Raw genomic sequence first — 27812 nt, forward strand, 5'->3', positions numbered from 1 at the left:
GGCCAAATGAGCTGCCGTAGTGCGTCACATGTTGACTTGTGTTGCTAGCACGTTGCTATTCGATGCTACCGAGAGCTGCCTTGGCATGTAGCAAACAGGAATACCTAACGACACAGTGCTCTGCTGTTATTGTTACAACTCCCTTAAAACTAATGAATATACCCGCGTGTTGTCCGACAAAACACAACCGTTAATGTTTTACTTATTCTGACATTCTAGCCTAGCTAGCCTGCTTGCTAGCCAGGAAGAAGAGTTGACATCTCCCTGTTGGCTTTAAGTCAATACAGTCAACATAGGACCTGAAATAGAGTGGTAAGTTCGTACTATGTTTCCCCCAAAATCAGTATGATGTTTGTATAGATTATATGCGTTAAACGAATACGTAAATCATTTAAAACTGGACACTCGGGGTTAATTGAGGCCTCTTAATCCTGTTATTGTACATTACCAGGTTATTATCCTAAACTAGGGCTGAACGATTTTTAATAAATACCTAATTGCGATTATTTTAACAGTAATTGCGATTGCGGTATGGTTCGCGATATGAGAGGGAATGATCATTTTTACATCATTATTCTCATTTTAATTCCAAAAACATATTTCAAATGATTACTGTATGATACGTGTGATTAGTGTTTCTAGTGACGACCAGCTCTAAAATGTTATAGAATAGAACTTTATTGTCCGACAAGGTGGAAATTTGCTTTCGGCTCACCAGCATAAAATCATAAAAGCAGAGATAGTCATAAAAACATGAAATAGAAATAAGAGACAATTGTAAAATACATATCTGACAGGGTTAAATTACATTAAAACTGCTCTTTACTGCAGCTGTGGATTAAAAGCTTGGTGGTTGGTAGATTTGTCCCTGCTGCACTAGGTGAATATAGCAGAAATGGCTTTAAATATGAAAGCCTGAAAAACCATGTTGCTGTTTATAAATAGAGAAATCAATCATTCAAGAGTTTCCCTACATTTCCAATACTCTGTCTCCTTTATCTTACAAGGTAAACAGTTGTTTAAAAACAAACACATTCTGAATCTGAAACTGGATTACTGATTGAGTAATGCTGCTCACTAACTGACAGAAACGTCATTTAAATGTCAGTGGAAGTCAGATATGAGGGCCAACTTTCATAAATTCAGGTATTACTGTTAAAACCTATTTTTGCTTTTTCTATGTCCTCTATGTCCACTTTTCACCTCCAGTGCTCCAGATGCGGCTAAAGGACCCTTTCTCTTTGAAAGCCGCCGATATGACTAAGCGGACTAACAAACCGCGGAAACCTCGAGATGAAGAGTCGTCAGATGAAGTTAGTGGTAAGTCATTGAAGCTGGGCACCTGTACAGACCTGTATATTGAAGGTTTAACACCAGTAATGCTAGAATTTACAGCCCAAGTACATTCAGCCACTGCTTTGTTGTCTTGAAAACTAATGTGTTTCTAGTTTTGTCATTTTGGAGTGTTAAACATTTATGGAGTGTTAAAAATGTGAGCTAATATACTAAGCTCAATCGGTCGAATATCAACCACTACTATGAATTCATCTTACAGTAAGGAGAACATATGCTTGTTATTAATGGTATACCTTTGTTTTGCTGTTTTATTAGGACTGACTTGTCAGCATGTGAGTAAAGCAGTGGACCTGAGCTCAGTGAAGAAGTCTGTGCTCTCCAGTATGTGGTTAGTTTGCTCAGAGTGTCTGAAAGAGAGGACTTTGATCGATGGAGAGCCTGCGGCATCACAGGACATCCTTGTGTGCTTAAAGTGTGGCTTCCAGGTAAGATTGGTTTTTAGAAAATGAAATGGTGGAAAACACTGTACATGGCACATATTTAGTGTATATGGATTATGGATAAGATGATAAGATACTCAGTATTGGTTAAGTACTGGACAAAATCAGGGAATTGGATATCAGAAAAAGGAAAAAGTTATATCTGATACGATCTGTAAACCTTGAATATAATATAAATGCTTCAATAAACACAGGCAGCATGAGACCATTGTTTTTTTGTCTTTTCACATCTCATCGAAAAAGGTATACGACTGAATCAGTCTGATAAAAGTTGTACACACACAGTCACTAACGGTCATCTGGATCCCACAGCTAGAATGAAGAGTAGACATTCAGAACTTTTTAGTCTTTTGACATGGATGGGTTCAGGCAGAATCAACATGTAAATACAAATTGTTCTTTTTCATCTTTTTGTCTCACAATTAAATGTCTAAAATGTCCCGAAAAAACAAAGCAACTGGCCTTGCCATTCCAATGCATTTTTAAGGACCGTAGACACACTAAATGCATGTGTGTGTGTACAGACACCTGTATAGAGATGGACATGATCATTTCAAAACCTTGACCAACAACATTGGTGTTTCCTTTTTTATGCTTATGTGAAAGCATATAATGCTTGTGTAGTGCTTTGTCTCCAGTGTATTCATTGAGATTGACTATTAAACTGTTGATCCATAAATTATTATACCTGAGTACATGGAAAGGCGAGCATGTCCATTTTCTTCGTTTTTTCTTTCACAGTGAATCAAAGCTTCACTTCCTGCATTGAAATGGCAGATGAATCTCATTCTAAGTGTTTGCCCAACAGTAGAGGAAACCATTTTATTTTCCCTTTACACTTAGTCATGTCTCTAAGAAATGCATTTTGAATAAAAAAAAATGCATCCGTTTTATTTTGTCTTAGTTTTAATACTGTTTAATTATGTTTGAAGCAGTCTATTATAATGCTAATGGCTTTCCTTTAGGCCTGGTTAGTGTAAAACAGAAACATTGAGAAACATGAAACACAGAGATAGATAAATAAGTACACAGTCAATGTATTGTTCACTGTCAAAAGGCTTAGAAAAAAAGTTATTCATTTTATGCCTCTTCCAGATACAAATTTGGCTATGAAGAGGTAGAAATGAGCCAAATGTCTTAGAAAATTGATGTGTGTGCTCTCTGCTGGTTTTGAACTGATGTTTTTTATATAAACGATCTTACAGGGCTGTAACAATTCGGAGATCCAGCACACTGTCAAGCACTACCAAATGTTCCATCCAGAGTCTCACTGCATCACCATTAGCTTGAGCACATGGAAAGCTTGGTGAGAAACCTCTGAACTGTATTAATTGTGTACTTACTGCACTCACTACAAGCACTTGTCAACCTGCACTGTGTGGATTTATATAGAAAACAAATTGGTGCCGGTGATTTTACAAACAACATACAATGTTATTGTGACATAATCATGACTACCACAATAAGCCAAGGGCCGTTTCATAGTTTTAGTTTTATAAATGATTTTAACGTCAGTAGAGTTATTCACTATCAAAAATGGTTCATTTCTGCATTAGTTTTTTGAGGGCTGTTAAATTCCACAGTAACCCTAAAGCCTCTCTGTGACTGTCTATGACCCCCCTCTCATTGTAACAGGTGTTTTGAATGTAATGAGGAGCTCTCTACTCACTGCAACAAGAAGGCTTTGGCTCAGTCCCTGGACTTTTTACAAAAGCACTCTGTAAAGGCATCATCAGGTAAAGTGTTTCACAACATTCCTGAGGTCTAGCCACCTACTGTTTTTGAATTCATATTTTGAAAGACATGCACATGCACATCCTCAATTTCACATTTCACCAAGGCAAGAAGTTCGTCCATGCTGTGTTTTAATAAAACCTTAATTTAATTTAGCAAACCTGTTTTCATGTTAAATGGAACTGGTTAACCTTGAACACACTCTCAGAGTTTATAATGATTACAGCTTATGAATTCCACATAATTACATGTAATCATTGACACAGATGAATCTCATTAAGATTTATTTAGTTTTTGACATATCCAGAATATAATGTGCCAATAGTAGAGGCTAAAAACACCATAACTTCAAACAAGACTATTGCTGTTCATCAAGTCACCAGATTAATGATTGTTGAACAGAGTGACCTGTGATACGAATAATCTGATTTGCCTGGTCACAAAGGTTCAAATCTATCATTGTAAATGGCTCACCTACAATACATAGCAGGAATTGACTGTACACCTGCTCCCCCTGGTGGCAGATGTTATTTCAATTCCTTCAAATATCCCATCATGCTCCACTGTAAAGATGGCCTTTATGTGCATCATCAGGTAATACTGCAGTGTGATTAGTGAGACCACTTTGTTACAGGCATGGATTCTTAGGGATAGTGATGTTAATGACTCACCAATAAAATATTGCACAATTGACATTCAGTTGCAGTGTAATTATGCCAACAAAGGAACAAAACAAACATATACTGGATAAATAAACATGAGCATACATATTACTCACCATTCAAAAAGTGAATAATTTGAGATTGAAAAAAGTTTTAATTCTGTGACAGCAGGTTGTGTTTACATTCATGTTTGTTTGACTGCCTACTTTCAGTCTTATGTCTTTTCACCTTACTCGGACCACCTGAGCCCTTCTCTGCCAGTCAGCCAGCCATATATGAATTTCCCTCTGCCTACTCCACCCCCTCTCTATACTTAAACACACGTACACCTTCTGTTGCTGCCCCGCTGTACTCGATCGAGTTTGTGCTGGCATGCTGAGAGTCTCCCTAACAGGCTGTAGCTGAACAGGGTGGTGGACATCATCACTTTTGGACTCTTTAGCCCCCTGCTTGGTGCCTTGTGGCCAGAGGCCAGACACCCAGGCCGAGCAAGGCTGGTCCGTCCATCAATAGTCACTCAGCCACAGCTCTAGAGTTGTAGGTTACTTGCTGCAGCAGTCGCTCACCCTCACCCTGCATGTCGCATGACTGCACTCATTAAAGGAATTAGGCGCTTGAGTGATGCTTCCCGGCTGGGTTCCCTAAAGAACAAGAGCAGCTGCGTAGGGTGCAGCCTCTGTACTGTGTACTCTTCTTTGTCTTTCCATCACTATCTGTTTCTGTCCCTTTGCATCCTCTGACAAAATGCTGTTTGCCTCACCACCTCTGGGCCTGTGCGTTGCACTAGTGAGAGCCAGGGTCCTCAACAAGTCAGAACGACTAGATCTAACAGCTGCAGCACACTAACTCTCTGTGGATTCACACACACACATGCACAAATGACTATTGAAATTTATGCAGATACTCAAGCAGATACCCTATACCTCTATAAAGTAAGTTATTCTCTTGATTAGATATCTAAGTGCTGTTGTTTTTTCCCCTAACAGTATGGAATATATTTATCTCTACCCTCACCAGCAAAGACTGACAACAAGTATTGTGTGTGTATTTCTTTCTTTTGTTGACCATATCACAGTGCAGCTGCCCTTTAGTGTACATGTTGGTGACCACAGGTCTGACATTCTGATGAGCTGGGCAGTCGCTATTGACAGTGCAGCTTTCCCCTTTGCCATATTAAATTACCTTTCACCTCTCCTGCCACCCAACTGTTTCACACCGGTTGGCCAGATGGTTATAGAAGCGGGCAGCCCTGTTGCAACCGAATAGGCTGTTGTTGTCTGTCGAGGAGGCTTGTGAAATTGCATTTCTGCATGAAGGCCAGGTTTTCAGCAAAAGCTGCTGTTATACTCTGTTTTTCCCATAAACCCCAAGCACAAAAGGGGCCCAGCAAGGATTTTTTTTTTTAGAATCCATCATAATTTTGTACAACAACAGCTCAGGGAAGAAAGAAAGTCGATTAACTGTGCTCTCTCACCATCAAGGCCTTCAGCTCAAGTACCAGAGTTCCAGTAAAAAGCTAATTGACCTCAGAGAGCTAGACTCCAGCATGTAACACAGCTGGCGAGTCTTTGTGGAGCAAATTAAAATGTTGCTTCTGAATAGATGTCAGAGCTTGTTTCTCACTGGAATCTGTCAATTCTTTCTTGTTTTATGTCACTTATTGTTATGATTTGGTATGTTATTTGTGTCATTATATTGCTAATATTATATTATTTAATGTGTGTTTTCTGTTTTTAACATCTCCAATTTGAATAAGAACCTCTCTCCTTTGAGACTTAGATATTTTTGTTTTATAATTGTAAATGTTAATATTTTTTTATTCTACAGATTTGAGGCCTCTTCTATTTGTCTTAATAGATGGAGAGCGTGACTAATAAATATATGACCACCCCCTTCTTTAAAATAAATCTTAGGAATATAGATAACACAGCAGACATAGAGTACATTTGGCCATTTTAACTGTACTTTGAAATTAACAACAGAATTGTATGAAATCAGGTTGGCCCTGCCAAGTTCTGTTGCATTGAAGTCATCAAAGTAAGTTGCCATTCAATGTTTAGGCATTTTTTTCTGCTACTTCCTCAATACAAAATACAAACACAACAATAATTTAATTGACAAGTTATGTAAAGCTGTTTCTAACAATGAAATCCATAGTCAAGGTTAAAACAATTGGTAAAATAATGGCTCCAATGTCTGTCTCTTGTACAGATGTACCCACTCAAACTGTCTGGAAACTGATATTGATGTTGGATATTGGTTTGATACTCAAATAGCTGGATATTGGTGAAAATAGGACTAATCTATAATATTCTACATTATGTCTGTGTGTGCATACTACTTCATGATTGACCACTAAATTTAGCTTTCACAAGGGCAGTTTTCTTGAATTGTAATTCCTGATAATTCTGATTTTTTTGCAGCCATTATCGTGCGTTTAATATAAATTAAACTGTTGTGTTCGATCAATACTGCAATGGTTGATACCTAAAGTACAGGTATCTTCATACCTGGAAAAAAAATGTTTTGCTTTTTCACCTGGTTTGTTGTCTTTGGTTGTTGATTTTTGGAATCTGTCATATTGAGTATGCTGTCACTTTAGCTTAGCTGAGTCAGTAGCCAGTTAGCTGCTTGTCCCCTGGTGGTGAGTTCATGGAGGTAATCAAGGATGATTTTGTCTTTATTCCCACCACCGGACATGAAAGTAGGCCAGATAGTGGTAGCCAAAGCTGTGTATGTGTAAATAGGTGCGTGTCTGTAAGTAACAAGGCACTGGCATCTCTTGGCCTCAGATGGCAAGGAAACAGGCTTTTCATGCCCTGCAGTCACAACAAATTAGCAAATTAATAAGACATTTGGTGTTGCCTGGCCTTCCTCTTGACTGCCTGCTCTGCATGAAAGAAGCTGGCCTCAACCCACCACACACATTGCTGCACTGCCCACTGGCCATAGGATTTGATAGATTCTTAACTCAACTGTGAATCACATTCAGATGGTTTTACATTCACATTCTAGTTTTTGTGTTGGATAGTATTACTGGATAATTATTACTATACAGTGAACAACTGTTAAATTGTTATATGCCCTTAAGTTCACTTCTACATTTAGGAATGGAAAATCTTGAAATACAATTATTTTTTTTCCTCACCTTTTCACATGAAATCTGGTGTTGGCCTTGCTTTGGCTTGGCTGAATGTCAAATATAACAGAAACAAACAAGAAAAAAACTAAATATTTTATTAGATTTCAGGAAAGCCGGTTAGTTTTAATAGTTTTATTTATTTTCTCAAGTTCAGCTCTCTTTTTGAGCAAACAAGTCCCATGTTTCTTTGTGTATCTCTTGTGCGAAAAAGAGCAGGGAGTGCAGGAGGTGTTGGTGTACATGCATGCATGTGTATGAGCCTGAGCATCGTGATGCTTTCCTCTACCCTGGGGAAAGGCTCCACAGTGTCACTGCTGCCCATACTCGGTGGCTGAGCAAGGAGGGCCAGGTGGTGGTGCCGAGTGCAGCACAGTCAAGCGTGGACACAGAGCATGCTGACATTTGCCTTCGCTGACTGCTGCAGGGAGAGGAAAAATCTGCTTTTCCATATGCTTGTGCTCATTGCAAACCTTCCCTCCACCACTGTTCCCCTCAACTGCCATCCTCTGCCCCCCTTCTCCCCAGTCTTAACCAGATGGCTCCCTGAACATTGTTTACCTTGGGTGATGGTCCCAGATGCAGAGTGTGTCTGTTAGCATCCCCATTCCACCCAGTTAGTTTCCTCATTCCTCTGCTGCCAGTGTCTCATTCGTCGCTCTTCAACTCGAGATGTATTGAGCGCGTTAATTTTGGGTCTGTGCTCGTAAACATTGCAACACTAAACTGACTCATCAACAGACTGTCCTTTTCTTCATTCATTTCTTCTTTCACACCTTTCTAGTCTCACACCAAATCCAGTTATATATATTTTTTCCTGATTTCGGGGCTGCATTGCTCTCCCAATCTCCACTTATTATTGACATATGGGAGCTCCCTTATGGCCCGAAAATTGGCCTCCAGATGTTGCCAGCACAGGGGGCCAGATGCATTTAGCACCACTGGGGGGAGTGCCAGCATGTCATCCCAACAAGGTGAACCTTGCCCTTACCTTCTCAGTCCCAAAACTACAGGACAATGTTCTCTTCACAGCTCATAAATGTTCCAATCTTTCTCAGATAAAAAAAATGTAAATTTGAAGCAAAACTCAAACCAGTTTGACCGTTTTAAAATGCATAAATGTATTAAATATAAATTGTCAGGCCACGAGTTAAAAGCCCAAGGTTCATATTCCACCGACTGTGACAAGGGCAGTCATGCTGACGTCCTTGACCTTGAAGAGGAAAAGCTGTAGGTTGAATCTCTTTTTCACTATATGCATTGTGCACAGGCAGTTGTTGCATGAATTGAAAATGGGTAAAGGCAAGGTCATTTTTTGTGTTCTACGTAATAATGGCATGAATATTAGTGCAGGTCAGGTACAGGTGCATGTCATGCTAAATGTCAGTTTGCGCATTCCCTCTTTTCAATTACAAAACACCCCTAATTTACAACATTTCTACTGCTTCAAGTATTGTATACAAAATAAACAACATAGAGGTCCTTGCTTTTGAGACAGAAATATAGCAATATAACTAACGATTAATTTCAAAATCAATGAACCTGTTGATTATTTTCTTGATTAATCAAGTACTTGTTAGGTCTGTAAATGTCAGTGTTGTGTCAATGTTGAACAATGTTGATCAGTGTTTAGCAAACTTGGAAATTATGATGTTCTCGAAAGTCTTGTTTTGTCCACAAACCAAAATTATTCAGTTTTTGTTCAGGATTTATTTGTTATATGGAGCAAAGGATCCAGAAAATATTTAAATTTAAAAAGCTGAAAAATCTGAATCTTCACGACCCAACCAGTAGTAACTAACATGCCTTAGTTATGTATTATTAGTATTGAGTCATTGTGGCTTTTTTGTTTGCTGCTTGCACAGCTATTGCACCTTCTCTTGTCTGTCCCCAGCAGAATATCTGTATGACACTGTTAGCTTCTGACCATCTGTGTCTTAGTTGCTGTTTAAGGCTAGCTTTCATTGATGATCAGGAGTAACAGCTGGCTCTGTAGAGCCATCTCTCCATCCTCGGCCCCCACCCCTCCTTCATGAACCAGTGGAAACATCTACAGCTGTCATCTGCTTTCCCAAATGACCCTGCTTTCCTTCCAGCTGCCATCCCAGCAGCTTGCCCCTGTCTCGTTTCAAGGCTATACCCAGTTTTTGCTGTATCAAGCTACAGTCCCACTATGAGGGAAACTGACATTTTTCCAGCTGCAAGGCCGATTTCCACTCTCAATCTCATTCTCAACCAAGCTGTCAACCCAGCCATCATCTTAGCTGCAACTTCAGTCTTGGTTGCCAAATGGTGGTAACAACTTTAAAAGTTCAATCCATATCACAGATAAGAAATATGATCTCCAGTCAGACAAAAACAGTTGGATTTTCGATGCACTTTACTGTACACCTCAAATTTCTTTCCTTAACTTTAAGGCTTGTACTATGCTACATAATATTTCCAACATTCATGTTTTTTGAATTTGTTCTACTTTGCTACTGTGTTCCAGCAGTATCACCCAAGATCATCAAGCTGCGAGAGGAGCCATCAGATTGCACCGATCCACCCAGAGGCAAAAGTCCAGTCGTCCACAACACCTTGGTTCCTGTTAAAGGCATAATTAACCTTGGTAACACCTGCTTCTTCAATGCTGTTATGCAGGTTGGTATTGCTATAGTTCAGTACTTTTCAAATAGTGGGCCGGGCCCCCCTGGGGGGTGTCAGTGGGGGGCGTGAGAGGCAGGGCGGACAGCTCACACAGTGGTTTATACAGATAAATAAAGAAAGAAATATTATCAGGTTCTCAATAGTATTTCAATTCAGGGGGGCCGTGAAAAAAAATCTGTCCTCTAGTGGGGGCATGACAGAAAATAATTGAGAACCACTACTATAGTTCAAGCATTGACCTGGTTGTGTGCTATTGTGCAGCATAATCAAAGCATTTAGAAAACAATAGTAATGCAGTAGTATAATGTAATTACTTGGAATGAAGATGAAGTAGGATCAATTACTCACCTTTTTATGAATATGATGCATGATCACATTATTTTAAAGCAGATCCATCACTGAAAATAACCTGCTTGAAAGTCATTAACATGACAATATGCATAGTATGTGTTTACAACAAAGCTTGACCTATAGTAACCAGTTTATGTTTTTACAATAAGTTACATTAAATTGTTTAGATCTTGAGATCATTTTGAAGGATATTCAGTGTAGCAGTAACTGCAGTGCTGGCTTGTACTCATTCACCTGACTATGCATGAGTGGCTCTTAGTTGGTGCAGAGCATGTTCACCATACAACACTGCTATAGAGCCTCCTTCGTCTTTCTCTGGTTGTGTCATGGTGACTGCAAACTGACATGCCTCTTCAACAATGAAGCTGTTTTTTCCCTCCATTTTGTTAATCACCCTCACGGCCTTCCTCGTTGATTGAAATTCGAGTGAGCGTGCTTTACATCCTTTTCCCTCCCTCACCCTGTCTGTTTGTATTGTTTCCTTGGAAATTGCAATCTTTTTGTTGAAAAAACATAATTGTCAAAGGATGAGTTGTGTCTGTATTCAGAATGCCAGCTCCATTGTGTGTTTTCCATAGCAACTGGCTTCATTGCCAGGATGTGACAAAACAAATGTCACTTGAAAGGGACAGAAAAATGCTCCTCCAACATGAGGGGACAATGGCAGCATCAGGCTACCTCCTCACCAAGGATCTTCTCTACATTTCAAACTCACAGAAAACCCGATTCACAGTAATGAACTCACTCTAGTTCCTTAAATTATACTTAAATGGAGATAACTTCTCATAATTGTATTTTAATTGATCACATTTATTTGCCGAATATGGTTGCATATTGTTTAAGGATAACAGATTGTGTTGATGTCCTTTTATTATCCAAATAAAAAAACTGTTAAATAAACAGTAAAACAGCAATTTGCCTGTTTTGTGATCCACTGATTTCACAATGGGATTCAAGTTAATTGTTACTGAAATGTTACTGATAGTTAAAATAATTTTCTCCCTACAGAACTTCGCCCAGACACACATGCTCATTGAGCTTATCCAGGAATTGAAGGAGAAAGGATACAAACTGAGGATCTGCCCACCGGTTGAGTCTAACCTGGTACAGTTAGTTTGCTTTTTTCTCTCCATGTTTATTGTTCTCCAAACCAGACCACTAACAGGACAATCAATCCAAAGACATGTAGGTCAATTGGTTGCTCTAAATTGTTCATCTGTAGATGATGAATGTCGTTTTGTTCTGTACGACTGGCTATCCCACCTCATGTCAAATGTTGGCTGCTATTGGCTCCAGCTCCTATGTAAACCACAAAGAAAAAGTTCAGTAGTTCATGGCTGAATGATCATCATTTGTTGCATGTGTGTGTGTGTGTATATGTATATATGTATATATATGTATGTATGTATGTATATGTATATATATATATATATATATATATGTGTTTGTATGTATATGTATATATATATATATATATGTATGTATGTATATGTATGTATATATATATATATGTATGTATGTATGTATATGTATATATATGTATGTATGTATATATATATACGTGTGTGTGTATATATATATATATATATATATATATATACACACACTTATATATATAAAAAACTGGAATAGATTTTAGTAGTAGTATTTAAGTAGTCTTCAGTATTTAGTGCTGCAGAATTTCTTAGGAAATAGGATTGAAAAATCTTCTTTAATATTGAAATAAACTTTTTCCTAACATAAGATATATATATATAAAAAACTATGTAATATGTCTTTTCATATGTTGCTTGAATAAGCTTGAGCACGACCTTCCTTTTTGTTGTGCTGATTATTGTAATTCTTGTCAAAACATCCAATTTGGAAAATGTGTGTATTGATTACTTTTGACTCCATGTCTTTCAGAGTCCATTAATGATCACGCTGCCCAGTCCAGAGCCACTGACGGCTGCCATGTTCTTCTTCCTCCAGAGCATGAAAGAACCAGGGAAAGGCCAGGTCAATCCCAAGATTCTTTTTAATCAGCTCTGTCAGAAGTAAGACACTTTTTTTTAAAAACTTCCCTCCTATTTCTAAGTGCTTATACATTGAACATGTATCATCTCAGTTGATTTTGGAAGTCATTCTATAAACTATCATCACTATAGTTCCCTATTAATTCAACAGGAGCCACACCTTTCACCCTACTATCAGTGATACTACCCATCAATGTGGTAATAACTATTTTAACCAGCCAGATCCAGGTACCACCTGGTCATGGCTGAACTTTGAACTCAATATACAGCAATGGACCATTGTCAATACCCAACCACAGCAGCAGCAGCAAAGTATTAATTTCTCTTTCTGATACATGCAACACTGCTAAACCACCTGTGTCATGTTTGATCTAGAGCAAGGTCTAACAGGCTGTGTGCCACATGTTTGTGAACTAAACATTTGTTTTTCTGTCTTTTATGAGCTGTATGAATGTTTGGTTGGCTGAGTTGTTGTTCGAACATGGTACATTGTTGGTTGTGTCCACACTGTGTGTGTGTGTGTGTGTGTGTGTGTGTGTATGTGTATGTATGTGAGGCGGTGGTGGTGCACTGTTTAGTAGTGCAGGTGGGTGACCAGGGCGTTTAATGATGGATGAGTGGGTACATCTCTGGTGTGGCTTTGACGTTTATTCTGGTACCTAGCTTTTATCAGACAGGCCTGTGTGTGTGGGGAGGTGGGGGTGGGTGGTTGTGTGAAGGCTGCCACTTCACCTGGTACCACCTCAGCCTGCAGAACACATGCAGGCAATTGTGCATTCAGAGAGCAACTATTGCACACACCTTTATGCACCCACGCATGCCAATCAATTCCACTGACATGCATTTGAATAGAGCTATGAGCTCAGCCTCAGCACCCATTATACATATATACTGTATATATGTATATGTAGCCAGTATTTTCACAAAATGGGTATTCACACATAAGAATGTATATACTTAACTTTTAATAACTCAAAACTCTCTATTATTTGACCAAATAGGTTAAATGTTTATAAACATAGAGCAGATGGTGGGACAGTAAAGTTTGTGAATGTATATGTGCATGAACACAGTGTAACACCAGGTATAAGTACAGCATCTTTTTTACTTAATTTGTCATAAAGAGCAAACCTACTTGAAGCACAAAATTATCACGCTGGGATTTGTTTTACTGTGTCTGACAGAGGGAAGGCAGAAGCATAACATCAGATGCAGCAGAGCAAGGCAGGAAAGTAGAATGAAAGAATACTATAATACTAATTATATATTAAAGAAAGAAAGTATTGTCCAAAATAAATGGTAGTGCAAACACTGACCCTACTTGATAATAATGACTATGTGAAATTTTGTCAATCAGAACAGTTTGCATAATACTTTATTCTGAAGTATTAAAATACTTCTAAAATTCTTGTCCTTAGTTGGAGAGAAAAAAGTGGGTGTTCCAGTTCACTTTATTGCATTCTCAAGGTCTTACTTTATAATCTCCACACAGTGTACATCAATACAGCTGCATTCTAGCTAGCCTGAGCTATTGCATATTTTCACTTTTAAACTCCTCCACACAGCAGCTTTTCTACAGTCAATCAAATCTAAAGCTTTAAGCTGAATTGATAGGGTCAAGAAGTGCTCCTGTTTACAGGGACATTTTTCTGCATTGTAGTGACCTTTATGATGACCTGTCATCCTCCCTTGTCATTGCCGAGTCTTGTCTTTTCAAGAGGGTTGTGCCTGCCCTTGACCTTAGGGAATTGACGGTGCTTTTCTGGTCCTCTTTCAGTGCCCTATCCAGTGTGTTTGTGTTGACAGGCAGGTTAATAAAGCTTTTTTTGCCTCAGATTAGGGTCATTATGAGTTTAAGCCCTGTTGAGCCCAGTTCCATCCTGAAGTATGTCTATGTTGCCACATGTGTGTTTGCACATGTATTTGACCTCAACCAGCTGAGTACCCCACAGCCAGCCTCCTCTCCTCCTCCTGCCAGCAGAAGAGGTCTGGTGCTCATACTCATGCCAAGCTGTGTGGGTTGGATGGTCAGTGGCACTCTCTATCTGGTGCCAAAGCGGGTCACAGCCGGGGAGTCGAAGCTAGTCTACAAAAAATATCATTAAATGACAGGCAAAATTGTGTTTTGGGATTTTAGGTCTCACAGAGAATTTTTACAGAATGTCTACTACTTTTAGTAACCTAAGGAAGTATCGAGTATGATTTATTCAGTGGGAACAGTGTGAGTTGTTATTCCCAATTTTTAGATCCACTACCTATGCATACCTCATGCAAAAGGGCCACAAAGAGGCATTCATTTGGAGTATATCTTTCTAGATCTAATTACATCGTCAAGGTGGCCACTGGACTTGTGTATTGCAACAAAATAAAGAAAGGTAGTCAGGCTCTCCTCTCCACATCTTTTAAATACTATTCATAGACCCACATAAGAAGCCTCACAGCTGTGACAGAAATAGCTGAGAACATCACTGCATTCAGTTTAGTGCTCTGGCATCCAAGACACATACTCACACATACTGTACATTAACATGATATCTGCTTAGGAGGTATAGGTGCAAAAAAATGTTCAGGTGGTTTCAAATAATACACATGTTTGTTGACAGTGTATGTCAGGAAACCTGAAAAAGGTTGTGAACAACCCCATGTGTTTAAAAAGGGAAAAGACACATGCACACTTTCATAATTTTTTTTTTTCTTTAAAGCTGATTGTGAAGGTCTAAATGTATGGCCTAATTTCAAATTAATCATGAGTGTCTGCCATGCAAGATGTTGACAGAACTAGAGAGGCTAATTTCCTGACCCATCTAAAAATAGAATGTAGGTAAAAAAATGTAGGTGTTGAGATAACTTTGAGGAAACATAAACTGCACTGTTTTTTCCAGACATTTTCAACTGATTTCCTTCTTCATATGCATCTGGACAAAGCAAATAGGTCACTTGTTCACATTCTTACAGTTAATGACCTCTAAATGTAGATTAATTAGTGAACAGTGTGCAGGTGCATTGTGTTGTTCATACATGTGTGTTTTTTAAGGGAAGCTTGTGTGGTCTTGTGTCTGGTACTAAGTCATCCGGCTATTAATTGTGCTAGCACCGCAGCTGTTTGCATTGGCCAGATTGAGAGCAGCGCTACAGGGCCCTTCTGCTTCTCTCCATGGGGATGAGCTTCCAGACCTCCTCATTCCCACTGATCCCAACCAAGCCTTTCTGCATCTGTTCAATTTTTTTTTTTCCATCTTACTCATTTAATCTCTATTTGCTCTATACTGTATTTCCATTTATCTCTCTTTTATTCTCTTTCTATCTTCCCCCCTTTATTGGCACTGTATAGACTCGTCAGCAAAACAAGAGGGGGGCATTCCCTCACACACTGCTCACTTTGAGCTGATGTATAACTGTATATGTGCTCCCCACTACCTCCACCGCTCTCTCCATCCCTCTCCATATATCTGCACAAAAATGTCTGGGAAGGGTTGTGTCTTTGAGCTTTCCAGACCTCCTGCTTACAACCTGTTTTTAGAGCATGTGGTTGGCCATCTCTTCCCCAGTCTTGGACGTCCATTCTTTAGCCTCATGTAAACTTTTCTCAAAGATGTAAATCATATGTGATTTCTTTGATTAAGAAAGGCATTATGAAAGGGCTCCAGAATTAATAGCAAAATAATCAAAGTTGCAATATGAGCAAGTGCAATATCACAATCGAAAATGACTGCAATTATTTGATCAAATGTGTGACAAAACAGCTATATTGTGCAATTCTGCTATGCTGCAGAAAATCACTGGCCCAAAAATCTTGCTATTCAGATGAGAAAATATTTTTTCCAAAAACAAATGTCAATCATTATGTTATGGACATTTTTCCCATGACAGTCAAAGTACAACTTCTGATAGTTTTGTGAATGAACTATTAGTATAATATTTAAAAACAATATTATTTGTATATTACACAATACACGCTTGATATTGATGATTAGCACAATCAATGTCAGATAATTAGAGATTACTTCACTTCAGGGTGATCATTAAAGAAACCAGTTAACACATTAGTACTAGACCCTTAGAAACACTGGTCATGCAGTATGAGAAATTGACCTTCATCTAGCTATTAATTAGTTTTATCCCAGGCCCCCACCCTCTGAACATTGTCACCATTTGACTGGTGGCAGCTTTACTAACCAGAGACATGGTCATTGACATGGTTGAGTGTGTCGGACCAACCCGTCTTGTGGTTAAGTGGCTGGCTTGGCCCAACAGGTTGCAGTGGCTCTAGCCTTGGTTGCCCATCTGCACCTGGCATCTGTCCTCACATCTGCCTCAATATGGGCGGCCAGGGAACGGACCAAGGAGAGCCTCCCCTGGCATTAATGTCCAGGATCATGGTCTGCCCTTCATAGCCGTTAAGCAATATGTCAAAGAACAGCATGGTACAGCTGTCGTCTCATATTTGTATTAGACCTTTGTGTTTTACTAGCATAACCTACTGGAATTAAGGTTAACGTTTATTGTGTTTTCTTAAGTGTTTGAAATGCAAGAGTGCAAGAGCGATTGTTTACATCCGTGCCTGGAGTAAACTGACAACACTGAGGGCATGTTACAGCTGTCTTTTCACAGCAAATGCTTTGTGAAGGTGACCCTGTAAAGACTAACGTGAAGCCGTGTTTACAAATTTTGATTCATCTGTTTTAATGAGTTGCTGAATCGCTCGAGGTCTTCTTGAATTTCATGGGGGTTTTTGTGTCTTTCAGAGCTCCGCGGTTTAAGGGCTACCAGCAACAAGACAGCCAGGAGCTTTTGCATTACTTACTGGATTCTATACGAGTAGAGGAAACTAAGGTGAGGATACACACCTTGCACAATTTACACATACTGAATGTCTACATTTGACTACCTGTAATGACTACATTGAAGACAGCATTTACTTACTTTTGTGGTGAATCATTTTACATCTCACAAAGTTGTTTCAGAGTTTGTAGTAATATTTTACTTTCATGACTGAAAAATCCTTCAAGTAGTCAGTCTTCAGGACTCACTTTCTTCTACAGCAAAGTGAGCAAAGTGAGGACACATTATGTACAGTATTTGCATATCATTTTAAGACAGGAGGCACTGCCTGGTTTTAGAACTTGCTTTCAGTGCTGATGCTGGCAATCCCTTCATCCTCAACATCCAGCTTCATGTCACAACTGTCACAGTTAAAGGAGCTGTATGTAAGAGTTTGATTAAGTCATAAAATTACCATGATTACATGTTAAATTGAAATATTGGATTTACTGACAACAGTGGTACCACCACTTTTGTGAATAAAAGGGGTTGTAACTCCTCTTTGTTCCATCTCTTGGTTCATGCAGGATTGGTTACTCAAATACCTGGCAAAGTCAAGTCTCTGGGTAGGCGTTAGAGGACGAGCAATGAACTACAATATTTTGGAAGATGTTAGTCTTGATATTTATCAGTCAGTCACTGTCATCAATTAAACAAAATATCCGATGCTGGAATTTGGTAAAGATCGGACTTACTGTCTATTAAAAGATTTAAAAAAAGATTTTGTTTGTTTGTGGGTGGCCACATGTACTCGCAAAACCCAGTGGATCTTTTTGCCTGGTGAGGCAGTGTTTGTGTTTTAATCTTATGGTACCATGTTTTTTGGCAAACACAGAACAGAACACCCCCCTCATTCACAGAGCAATTAGGAGACCCCACAGCAGAGCTGGCCCCTGTGGCCCCACCAGTGGCTACATGAATCAAGGAGGAGAAGTTAGCGGGTGTGTTTAGTGGTCAGCCGCAGGCCCAGGAGGGGCTGCAGGCTGGGCTCCACTGCTCCCATTCAAACTTGAGAACATTGACAGTTGTGCCACTTGGAGGACTTGCAAGTGGCATGGCCAGCATCATTGTGTGATCTTGGGAAACCCACAGCTGCTGAATGAGCTCCAGGGCCGTCCCATTGTGCTTGAGGGTCACCCACAGCCCTCTCCCGCACACACACACACGCACACACACACACACACTCTCATCAGCCTGTATCTCAATCCAATCAAGTAAGTGAAGAGGGAGGAGGTACAGCTTTCGTTATTTAATCGCTCAGAAACAGTGGCATTTTAAGATGCATTGTTGAATAAGTTTTTAAAAATCTACCACATAATTGATAACAAACTATATTTTGTTATGAGTGTAATTGACAAAGCCTCTTCTCAAGCATAGAGCAATCGTGACACAATGTTTATTTTACGTTGGTAGCAATTCATCCATACTGTGCAAGTTTTAAAATAAGATGATTTTGAAACACATTTTAAATGTTTCCAACACAGTTGACAGTTTCACATACACTTGTGCTTCCGTGTAAGTGTTTCTGTGTCAAAGACAGAGACTGGCATTTTTACAGTGGGTGATTACAACCTTTTAGAGGCTCTAAGTGTTTGTGTTGATTGGCCATTAGTATCAGAGATCTAAATATGCTAATATGGCCCCAGTCAATTATCACCAATTAGCTGAGACGGTAGGTTTTTCTCTCTGAGGGCATGGACTGTCTTTCTTCACCCATCTAAATTTAAGTTTCCACCCCTGCACCCTTATACCAGTTACCCCCTCCACCCTCCCACCATCCCCACTACCCTCCTCCCACAAGGCTGTCCTTTGTAGGCCAGTGCACGATGTTGTATATGGGGAAGGAGAAAAGGGTGTGGGTGTGGGGGTTACTGGTAATTAATTAGTAGGAGAGGCTCAGCCTGGTTTGGCTGTGCTGAGGGAGTGGGGTGCAGACTGGCTAGTTTGGGATTAACAGAGTTTTTTGACCTAAATAGCCAGTCCAGTGCATGGGTCCCACAATAGTGGGGGCTGACTGGTTTTGACTGCAGACACAGACACAGACCATGGCCAATTATCTATTGATTGGTGCTTTATTGTGGCTGTGTCTCTTCACAGCTCTCTCACCAACACACTCACTGACCATGTCACCTTCAATAAGTAGGTCCTGTTAAGAATGTATATGCACACAAACATGCGCAGTTAATTATGAGATATACATGATAATGTTTTTAGACAAGCACAATAATTATTTTACACAAATGACGCTTATAATAGGTATACTTGTCAGCTTCAGATATCACTTATACTCTGATATGTCAGTAATGGCTGTCATAGAATAAATTCTAGAAAGACACCACAGAACCTATGGAGTGTGATTTACATTAATTTACGTAATTTGTTTTTTGTGTTAACGAGTGTCATGTAAATTCTGTGTTTTTGTTTGCAGCGGGTGAGGGCAGGCATTCTGAAGGCCTTTAACAATCCCACAGAGAAGACGGCAGATGAGGAGACCAAACGTCAAGTCAAAGGTTCATACGCGTGCTACACCAGACAGATGACCAAGATCAACAGTCCCACCTTGTGGCAGTTAATGGAAATACACCTCAGATAGTCTAACATTTGTTGGTGGAGAAGAGTATATTATTAGTCTTTGACTTGTAAATAACTTTTAAATGTCCTGAAGGGGAATTTGCTTTCCTAGTCGGAGTCAGTTGCACATGCAAGCTATAGTTATAACGAGATAGTTTCTCATTATGAATAGTTTTATCTTTATAACAAGATAAGTTTCACAGCAAGAATCTCATTACAATGCAAATATTATCTTGTTATATATGAAATATATATATGTGAAAGGGTGTGGGTATTTTTATCTTCCCTGTGGCATTTCTACACTTTTGTACTTTTAACAATGAATGTGATTACAATTTTTTTAAAGCTTGCTCTTAATCTATAGTAAATTGTAAGTTATATTTTAATTATCACACAATTATTAGTAAAATTCATGATACACAAGTATTCAGTAATTACTGCTCACATCATGTATGGTAAATCAAAAACCTATGTCTGTCTTTTCTCCCAGCATATGGAAAGGATGGCGTGAAGATGAATTTCGTTGACCGCATCTTTGTAGGCGAGTTGACCAACACTATTATGTGTGAAGAATGTGAGCATGTAAGTATATATGGTTGAACAAAATAGTCAGTATTAATCTCACTGGGGTTTGACAAATTTACTGTCTCCCAGTATACATGCATGTAGTGGCATTCTCTTTTTGTGATATGACACTGACCTGGGTTGAAGATGACTTAAAGTCGCATTTTCTTACATTGATATTAACCCAAAACACATTTGAAAATAAAACCGGAGAAAAAAGAACAGAAACTTTACAGAAGAAGAACTAAAAGAAAGCACTTCAAGGACCAGCTCAAACACCAACTGTTTGCAGCAGGCTTTTACAATGAAATGTCGGATCTGTGGACTGTTAACAAAGCAAGAGCCACTATGCAAACACAAACTAGAGTATCCTTGATGGTGGAGTACCAGGTGTGGAGCTGGAGAGGAAAAAGCAGAGGAACAGCTGCTTCCCATGTCTTCTAGTCCTGTTGAAAATGTGCAGCACGTGTTTGCAGCTGATTTTGACTATAATGGAATATTATGAATGCAGATACTAATACATGTGATTCTTCTTCCAGATCTCCACAGTGAAGGAGGCTTTCATAGACATCTCCTTACCAATCATAGAGGAGAGAGTGAGTTTCCATGTCTGTAGAAAACCAAAATGATGTTTGATAATGAATAATAATAACTCTTTGGATGTGAATGTGTATGTTGAAGCCGCTGTCAGTGAAATATTTGTGTTTGTATTATGTGTTAAATAGCTCTAAATTCTAACTGCTATCGCTCATCTGAAGTTTTGGCCAGTGACATGAGTATCTTGGTCTGACAGTATAGTGTCTTTAAAAGCAGCACAAAGCAACCCGAGGTCAAGTGGAAACGTAACTTGGCTTGTAACTGGAAGGTTGCCGGTTCAAGTCCCTACCAGGTCAAAATGGCTGGAGTACCCCTGAGCAAGGTACCCAACCCCCATTGTTCCCCGGGCGCTACTTAGTGTGGCAGCCCACTGCTCCTAACTCTAGGATGGGTCGAATGCAGAGAAATTATTTCCCTAAGGGGATTAATAAAGTATAAGATTTAAATGTATCTTTTTTTTTGCTGTATGTCATGTTTTTACTGATAATTCTTTTTTTTTTGTGCTCAGATGTCAAAACCATCCTATCCCAGTAGGCTGGGCAAGGGCAGCAAAGAGCAGGACACAAACTCTTCCCACACTGACCAGGTTTTTTCTGCAGCACACTCTGTCAACAGAAACACCAGGAAGCTGAGTGGACAGGTCAGTGTGTAAATCATGTACTTAGTAGCATCTGTACATTGCTGGCAATGAGGTTCTATTTTTACGCATTCTTCCTCATCTCATGTGTAAAGGTCAAACACAAATGTCGGAATCCTTTGCATGACTTAACTGGCAGTGTAAGAGCTTTATACTAATTTGAGCTGTGCATAAAACCAATGTGGAAGTCCGGTGATTCCAGCAGTCTGCATCTCTAAAAGGGGCTAATCTGTCTGTTCTACTTTCCCCAGAAACAACAGAGCAGGAGGTCTTCAAGTTCTGTGGAGGAGAAGGGAGCAAGCTGTGGGGTGGAGCAACCAGAGGAGGAGGGGGGAGCTGGTGGATTAGCACGTGGGGTCACAGTTTGCAAGATGGCCACTGCCGGCAGCCTGTCAGATGGCAGTGAAAGAGACTCAGGTGCTCAAGACAGCAGCAATGATGCTGACAGTGAGGCATCAGAGAGTGAGTGGACCCCACGCACCTTCTCCTCCAGCCACGGGCACACGTCCATTCCATCATCCACTTCTACCCTCACTCCATCCCCTACACCTGTCTCTGCCCCCTCCCCCATGTCATTATCCTCCACCAGGCAGGGTGGCGCTGTGGAGCAGCTAGCTACTGCAGTGTCTAAAGTCAACCTGGGGTATAGTTCTGGGGACTGCTCTGCCTCCACACACTGTTCTCCAGAGGAGCAGGGAGAGGCACAGTCACGAGACAACCTTCACCACCATCATCAGCACCACCAGGGAGCCTTCCAGGCACTGTCCCACAGTTACACTCCCTCCTCCAAGGAGTGCTCCATCCAGTCCTGCCTCCACCAGTTCACCTCAGTGGAGCTGCTGATGGGCAACAACAAGTTGCTGTGCGAGAACTGCACTGAACGCAGACAAAAGCAGCTGCGGAAGAGCAGCTCATCCGGTAAGACCACATCTGAGAATGGACATCAAGTTAGTGTCAGCCAACCTGTAATGTTTTATACAAGATAGTTTTCTTTTTCTTTTTCAACCCAGTCACAACAACAAATTCCAACGATGACTGTTAATTTCACCTTAAGTATTAAAACTTAAGGATCCATGATCTTGTAGTGACATAGTTTAACATATCTGTGTGTTTTTCGGGTGTGCATAGATAAGAGGGTGGAGAAGATTTACACCAGTGCCAGGAAGCAAATGCTGATATCCTTGCTGCCACCAGTTATCACGTTGCATCTGAAACGCTTCCACCAGGTTAGTAGCCACACAGCCTTTTCATCACTATCCATTTTATCTAACAGAAATTAAAATGCAGGTATATGTATTTGATGTACTTCTCAGTCTTTTCTTTAATTCTAGACAGTGATTTTGAGGATTGTGTTTTAGTTTAAAGGCCCAGATTTGAATGCACAGTGATTCTGTTTTGTACTTCAAGGCAGGGATGAACCTTCGAAAGGTGAACCGCCATGTTGACTTCCCTCTGGTCTTGGATCTGGCTCCATTCTGTTCGGCATCCTGCAAGGTATTAAGCAACTAATTCATTTTGCTTGAGAATGAATGAAAGTCTTCTGCATTTTCATCTTTACTGCACTAAAGGTTTCTACTATTCCTTGGTTCAGTGGTTGAGTTTATAATAGATGTCCTTGAAAGAACTGTTCCTGGAGACTTCTTTCTCTGTGTAATTACTTTTTTAACCTCCATTTTCTTTTGTACTTATCTTTTCTTTCTCATTTCAATCAGAACCTGGCAGCCGGTGAGCGTGTCCTCTACAGTCTGTATGGGATTGTCGAGCACAGTGGCTCAATGCGTGGCGGCCACTACACAGCATATGTTAAAGTACGCTCTGCCCAGAGGAAAACAGAACAGCACCACAGGAACCAGTCAGGTCAGGCTTCAGCTCTCCTGAGCTCTTGTAAAACCTTTTATTTTGTTTTTCTACAATATCTTTGTGTTTATTGTCAAGGTAGTAAAAGTAGTAGTCTGTAGTAGTCCAACAAAGGCCTCAATTTTTGTAAGGTTGATGAAGTCAAAGGGCACAGTGAATGCAGGTCCTTGTCTTCTATAGAACCATGTTGTTTTTTTCCTGTTCTTTTTCTGTCAATCTCGAGCGGTGTCCACATTTCCAGAATAGTGCTAGAAGGTTGTTTGTACTACTGAATCAGTTTGTTTCTGATTCACATAGTCCAAGTTTGATTTGATCAGTTTCTATACTGACTTTACTTTGGTTGGTTATGAAAGAGATTTTCACAGAACTAATGCTGTAAACAGTACAACATTTTGGTCTCCAACCTGGTGCATCATTAAAAATGTCAAAAATGTCATATGATAATAACATGACACTCAGTCAGTAGTTCAGTCATGTGGCGTAGTATATACCAACTGTAACACCTACAAACACTGTCAAAGCTCTTCTCATCTGTAATTGGATATTCTCAGTTTGATTAAATGATATTGAGCCATGGAGGGCAATTTACATCCATGGCAGCAGCTTATTTAATTATACTCATTGTACTAACTGTTTATACATTTGTTATTGTCATCTTTGAAACAGGGCTGAATCCCTGTATGTTTTTTCTAACAATCATTTCCAACTCAGGCATTGCACGACTATAGTTTGATTGTTTACCACACATTGACTCCTCTAGATTAACATAATCTTTTCTTCAGGTTGACACTTAATGTTAGTTAATATGTTAAATTAACCTTCCACAAGAAATCGATTAAAGGAAAGGAAATTAACCAGTTAACCAAAGTCCTTATCTAAGAATAAACAGATGAAGAAATGCTTTAAAGGAAAATATGTCAAGGATTTAGTGCATGTAACTTGTATTGCTCTTATACCATGTTGGAGTTTCATCTGTGTAAATATCAATGAAAGAAATGTCTGGACGTCGTTGGTGAGGATGTGTTGTTGAACAAATTACAGTCAATACATTTTTGCTTTATTTACAAATATTTTCTCATGATACCTTCACCCAAAGACACAGGCACACTGCCCCATATGTACAAACTTGTCTGTCGAAGCTTCATGTTACATGATTTGTTTTACATGTTTGTTTTTCCAGGTGCGAGGGAGGCCAGTGGAAGCTCCCCAGGCCAGTGGGTGTATGTCAGCGATACCACCGTTCAGACAGTACCTGAGTCAAGGGTACTCAATTCTCAGGCATACCTGCTCTTTTATGAGGAAATGCTGTAATGTGACCAGCCTAAAAATCTATTTCGAGTTATGTTGTTTTTTTTTTTTGAAGAACCTCTATGTCAACTCCTACTATATCTGTGAGTGGATGGAGGGAAGAAAAAGGGAAAGGCCTCACTGCACACTCACTTTGTGGACATTGTCATTTCCATACAAAGTCTAAAGCAACTTTCAGATCAGATGTCCAAATTATTTTCTGATTTTACACGGTCCTGATTTTCAGTCGTGTTTGTGTCATAAAGATCCTACCCTTTAAAAAGCGGTTGTATGAAAAAAGGGGTTGATTGAACTTGAGCTGTTCTAAATTTATCTTGGTCACAATTGTATGCTTGAGATTTAAAGTGCATGAAAGAGTTCAGTAACTAACCGGAAACAGGCAGAGTTAATGCATGCTCAACTGTGCTCAGCACTGAATAGTTGATGTCAATAGTGTGTGTGTGGTGTGTGTGTGAAAGAGAGAGGGGGGGGATAATGTTCTAAGGGTTCTAAGTTCTAAGGTGCTGAATGTGAAGCATTTTCTAATCAGAATACAACTGCCACAATAAATTAGTACATACTGTATTGTAATTAACAAAAAATGACAACTCAGGCTGAGCAAAATAGAAACAGCTCTCCTCAAGTCAGTGCTCTACACAGCTGATTTCACATTGTGTGGCAAGGGTCCATTGGCTTTGATATAGTGACAAATATGGTTGATTATTTCTGATAATGGCAAGAAAGAGCAGCAGAACCATGAATTTGTACATTTTCACTGATGAGAAGTGCTATAATCACCAGTAGTCTGTGTAGTGGCCAGCAGTGTTATAATTCTCAAGAACAGGAATGAGGAGTCTTTTCTGACTAAATGCTTCTCTTATATGAATGTAACGTCAACCACACGTACCATCAGTGAGCCTGAGGTGGCAGAAGTGCAGGTACAAGTATTTAAGTAACGCTCATGATTTGTGCGCTTTGTGTCAATGAATTTCATGCCACTCGAGTCCATAATGGAGACTCAACGTTGATGACCTTCACTCAGACTTTGAGGTTAATGACCTGACGAGTGGCTAACAGTTGTCTCAGCCCTGGCTCTTGTTTGTTTGTTTTTTGTTTTTTTTCATGTTATCACATCTTACAGTAGTTTACACTGACACACTGATTGAAACTGCTGCACATAGAACATTTTTAGTAGCACAGCAGTTGCTTTACAGCCAACTTTCATGGACTGTTGTTTTTCCAACATCAGAATGTATACATGTATGACGATCAGTCGGTTACATTTGCCAAAGATGAGTTTTTCAACCGCAAGAAAATCAAAACCAAACTCACAAATTGTTTACTCCACACAGTTTTAATACCATTTGTTCTTACCACCAGTATCTCGATTGGTGTCGCTGCACAAACAAACGTACTAGATGCTCATCAGCCCATCATAGCACCTTGTTTACCTTCCATTGTTTTTCAGCTGTGCTGTAACTCAGTAGGTGCAAACACATCAAGTCGTTTTACAGAGTCAGTACTGCAAGACTGACTTTTTATTCTTGAATACTATCAATGAAAAAAAAAATCAGAGGCTTTATGCCGTACTACATCTTTATGTGTATGTTCTAATGAATGTATTACCTATTCTTTAAATGTCTGTCACAGGAACTCCTTGTCTTTTTTAAAAAAAATTTTTTAAATCAAAACTTGGTTTTCTTGCTTATCGCACATTTGCCAAACCATTGGAAGGAAAAGGGTTCAACATACTGTATGCATCGTACTCCAGAGTTTTATTGTTTTGTTTTTTGAAACAGAGTGTGAGTGTGTGTGTGTGTGTGTGCACACGCATGCATGGTATGAAGAAATTATATATGCAGACAAAAGCAAAGAGGAATATGTGTGGCATATGTATGTACAGTACAGGTCACTGTAAGCAAAGGTAATGGTTTATGTAATTGTACATATAAATAACAATACAAAATCATGGTGCTTCAGGGTTTTTCCTTAAGGTAGGCTTTTGTTTCTTGAAAAAAGAAAATCACATTTAGCTTTGAAATATAAACATTTGGAATGAGTAAAAGTACATACTGTCTCAAAATAAATCTAATTTATGAAGTGAATATCATACTGGCCTTGTCTCCCTTTGTTTTAGCCTCACATGTGCAGCAACACTAGTAGACAAGAGATCACAATAGATTTGATTTTGTTCTCTCTTTTTTTTGCTTTGCTTTTGATGTCTTGTTTTTTCACTTCAAGCAAGACTCAGTCCACCATTTCTCTCGGCTGTCGCTGCAGATCCTAGCGTGCCATATTCAGCCCGTCTTCGCTGGTGATCAGCCTTGACGGGTGCAGAGCAGCACAGCTTCAGAACATGTCATGAGCTGGTGAGGAGGAGGTGGGTGTCGAATCAGGAAAAGGGCAATGTCCAAGACCATTTTATTACATGTCCTCTCATTCCCACATGCAAGTCCTGCTGCTGAAGCATTAAAGCAGGTTGTCAAGCTGCCACCAACAAAAAGATCAAATCTTTTCTTCAGTCCGTTTGTCTAGGCGTGTGTGTTTTTGGGGGGGGGCTTTTGGCTCTAGGACATGCTGTTGAAGTATTAAATTTGATGAATCCCACTAATGAAAAGCACCCTCCCCATGTGTGCAGAGACATTTGGAAGAAACTAATAAGTTGCTACTGGAATGCTCATCTACCAGCAGTGGGGGTTAGATTTTTCTGCTCTCATGTGCAGAGCTGTCATTGTGAGTCTCACCTTCTCTAACACCAAACCACATACAGAATACACACTACAGACGTTTTATATGGCGGAAACATCCACACACTTTGACTGCACATGCCTGTAGGCTGTGCTCTTCACATTGCATACACATCAACTATATAATTTCACACCAAAGTAGCACAGTCTAGTTGAATATATTTCAGAGATGTTGTAAGGAAAATGGTGACATTCATAATAATAATAATAATAATGATAATAATAGATTTTATTTGTATTGCACTTTACATTCGAACAACAAATCTCCAAGTGCTACATTGTAAAAGCAAGATAATAAAAGAAATAATTAGCTGTATGCTTTTCTAAAAAGGTAGGTTTTGAATTCAGCTATACACCAGACACTACCACCTGACACAGAACAAGA

The 27812-nt window shown here is 39.5% G+C and overlaps 1 protein-coding gene across 3 annotated transcripts; it reads left to right on the plus strand.

Annotated features, from left to right (window-relative positions):
- On the plus strand, nucleotides 1–26649 carry usp45 (ubiquitin specific peptidase 45). 3 transcript variants are annotated; one of them, XM_044035069.1, is made up of 18 exons: nucleotides 2–312; nucleotides 1210–1320; nucleotides 1612–1781; nucleotides 3002–3102; nucleotides 3432–3532; nucleotides 9823–9974; nucleotides 11340–11435; nucleotides 12237–12367; nucleotides 17092–17179; nucleotides 19596–19677; nucleotides 20229–20320; nucleotides 20842–20898; nucleotides 21408–21539; nucleotides 21788–22454; nucleotides 22665–22762; nucleotides 22944–23030; nucleotides 23249–23393; nucleotides 24574–26649. In XM_044035069.1, exons 2-18 carry the CDS (start codon nucleotides 1218–1220, stop codon nucleotides 24702–24704), a joined length of 2433 nt encoding a protein of 810 aa, XP_043891004.1. In that variant the 5' UTR covers nucleotides 2–312; nucleotides 1210–1217; the 3' UTR covers nucleotides 24705–26649. The 3 variants fall into 3 exon arrangements, with proteins under 3 accessions (XP_043891007.1, XP_043891004.1, XP_043891005.1); XM_044035070.1 differs by having other exon boundaries at nucleotides 9826–9974; XM_044035072.1 differs by lacking the exons at nucleotides 22665–22762; nucleotides 22944–23030; nucleotides 23249–23393; nucleotides 24574–26649 and having other exon boundaries at nucleotides 1–312; nucleotides 21788–21998; nucleotides 22126–22223.
- The last annotated feature ends 1163 nt before the right edge of the window (nucleotides 26650–27812 follow it).

The sequence above is a fragment of the Solea senegalensis genome, linkage group LG9 (genome assembly GCF_019176455.1).
Source record: "Solea senegalensis isolate Sse05_10M linkage group LG9, IFAPA_SoseM_1, whole genome shotgun sequence".
NCBI lineage: Eukaryota > Metazoa > Chordata > Actinopteri > Pleuronectiformes > Soleidae > Solea > Solea senegalensis.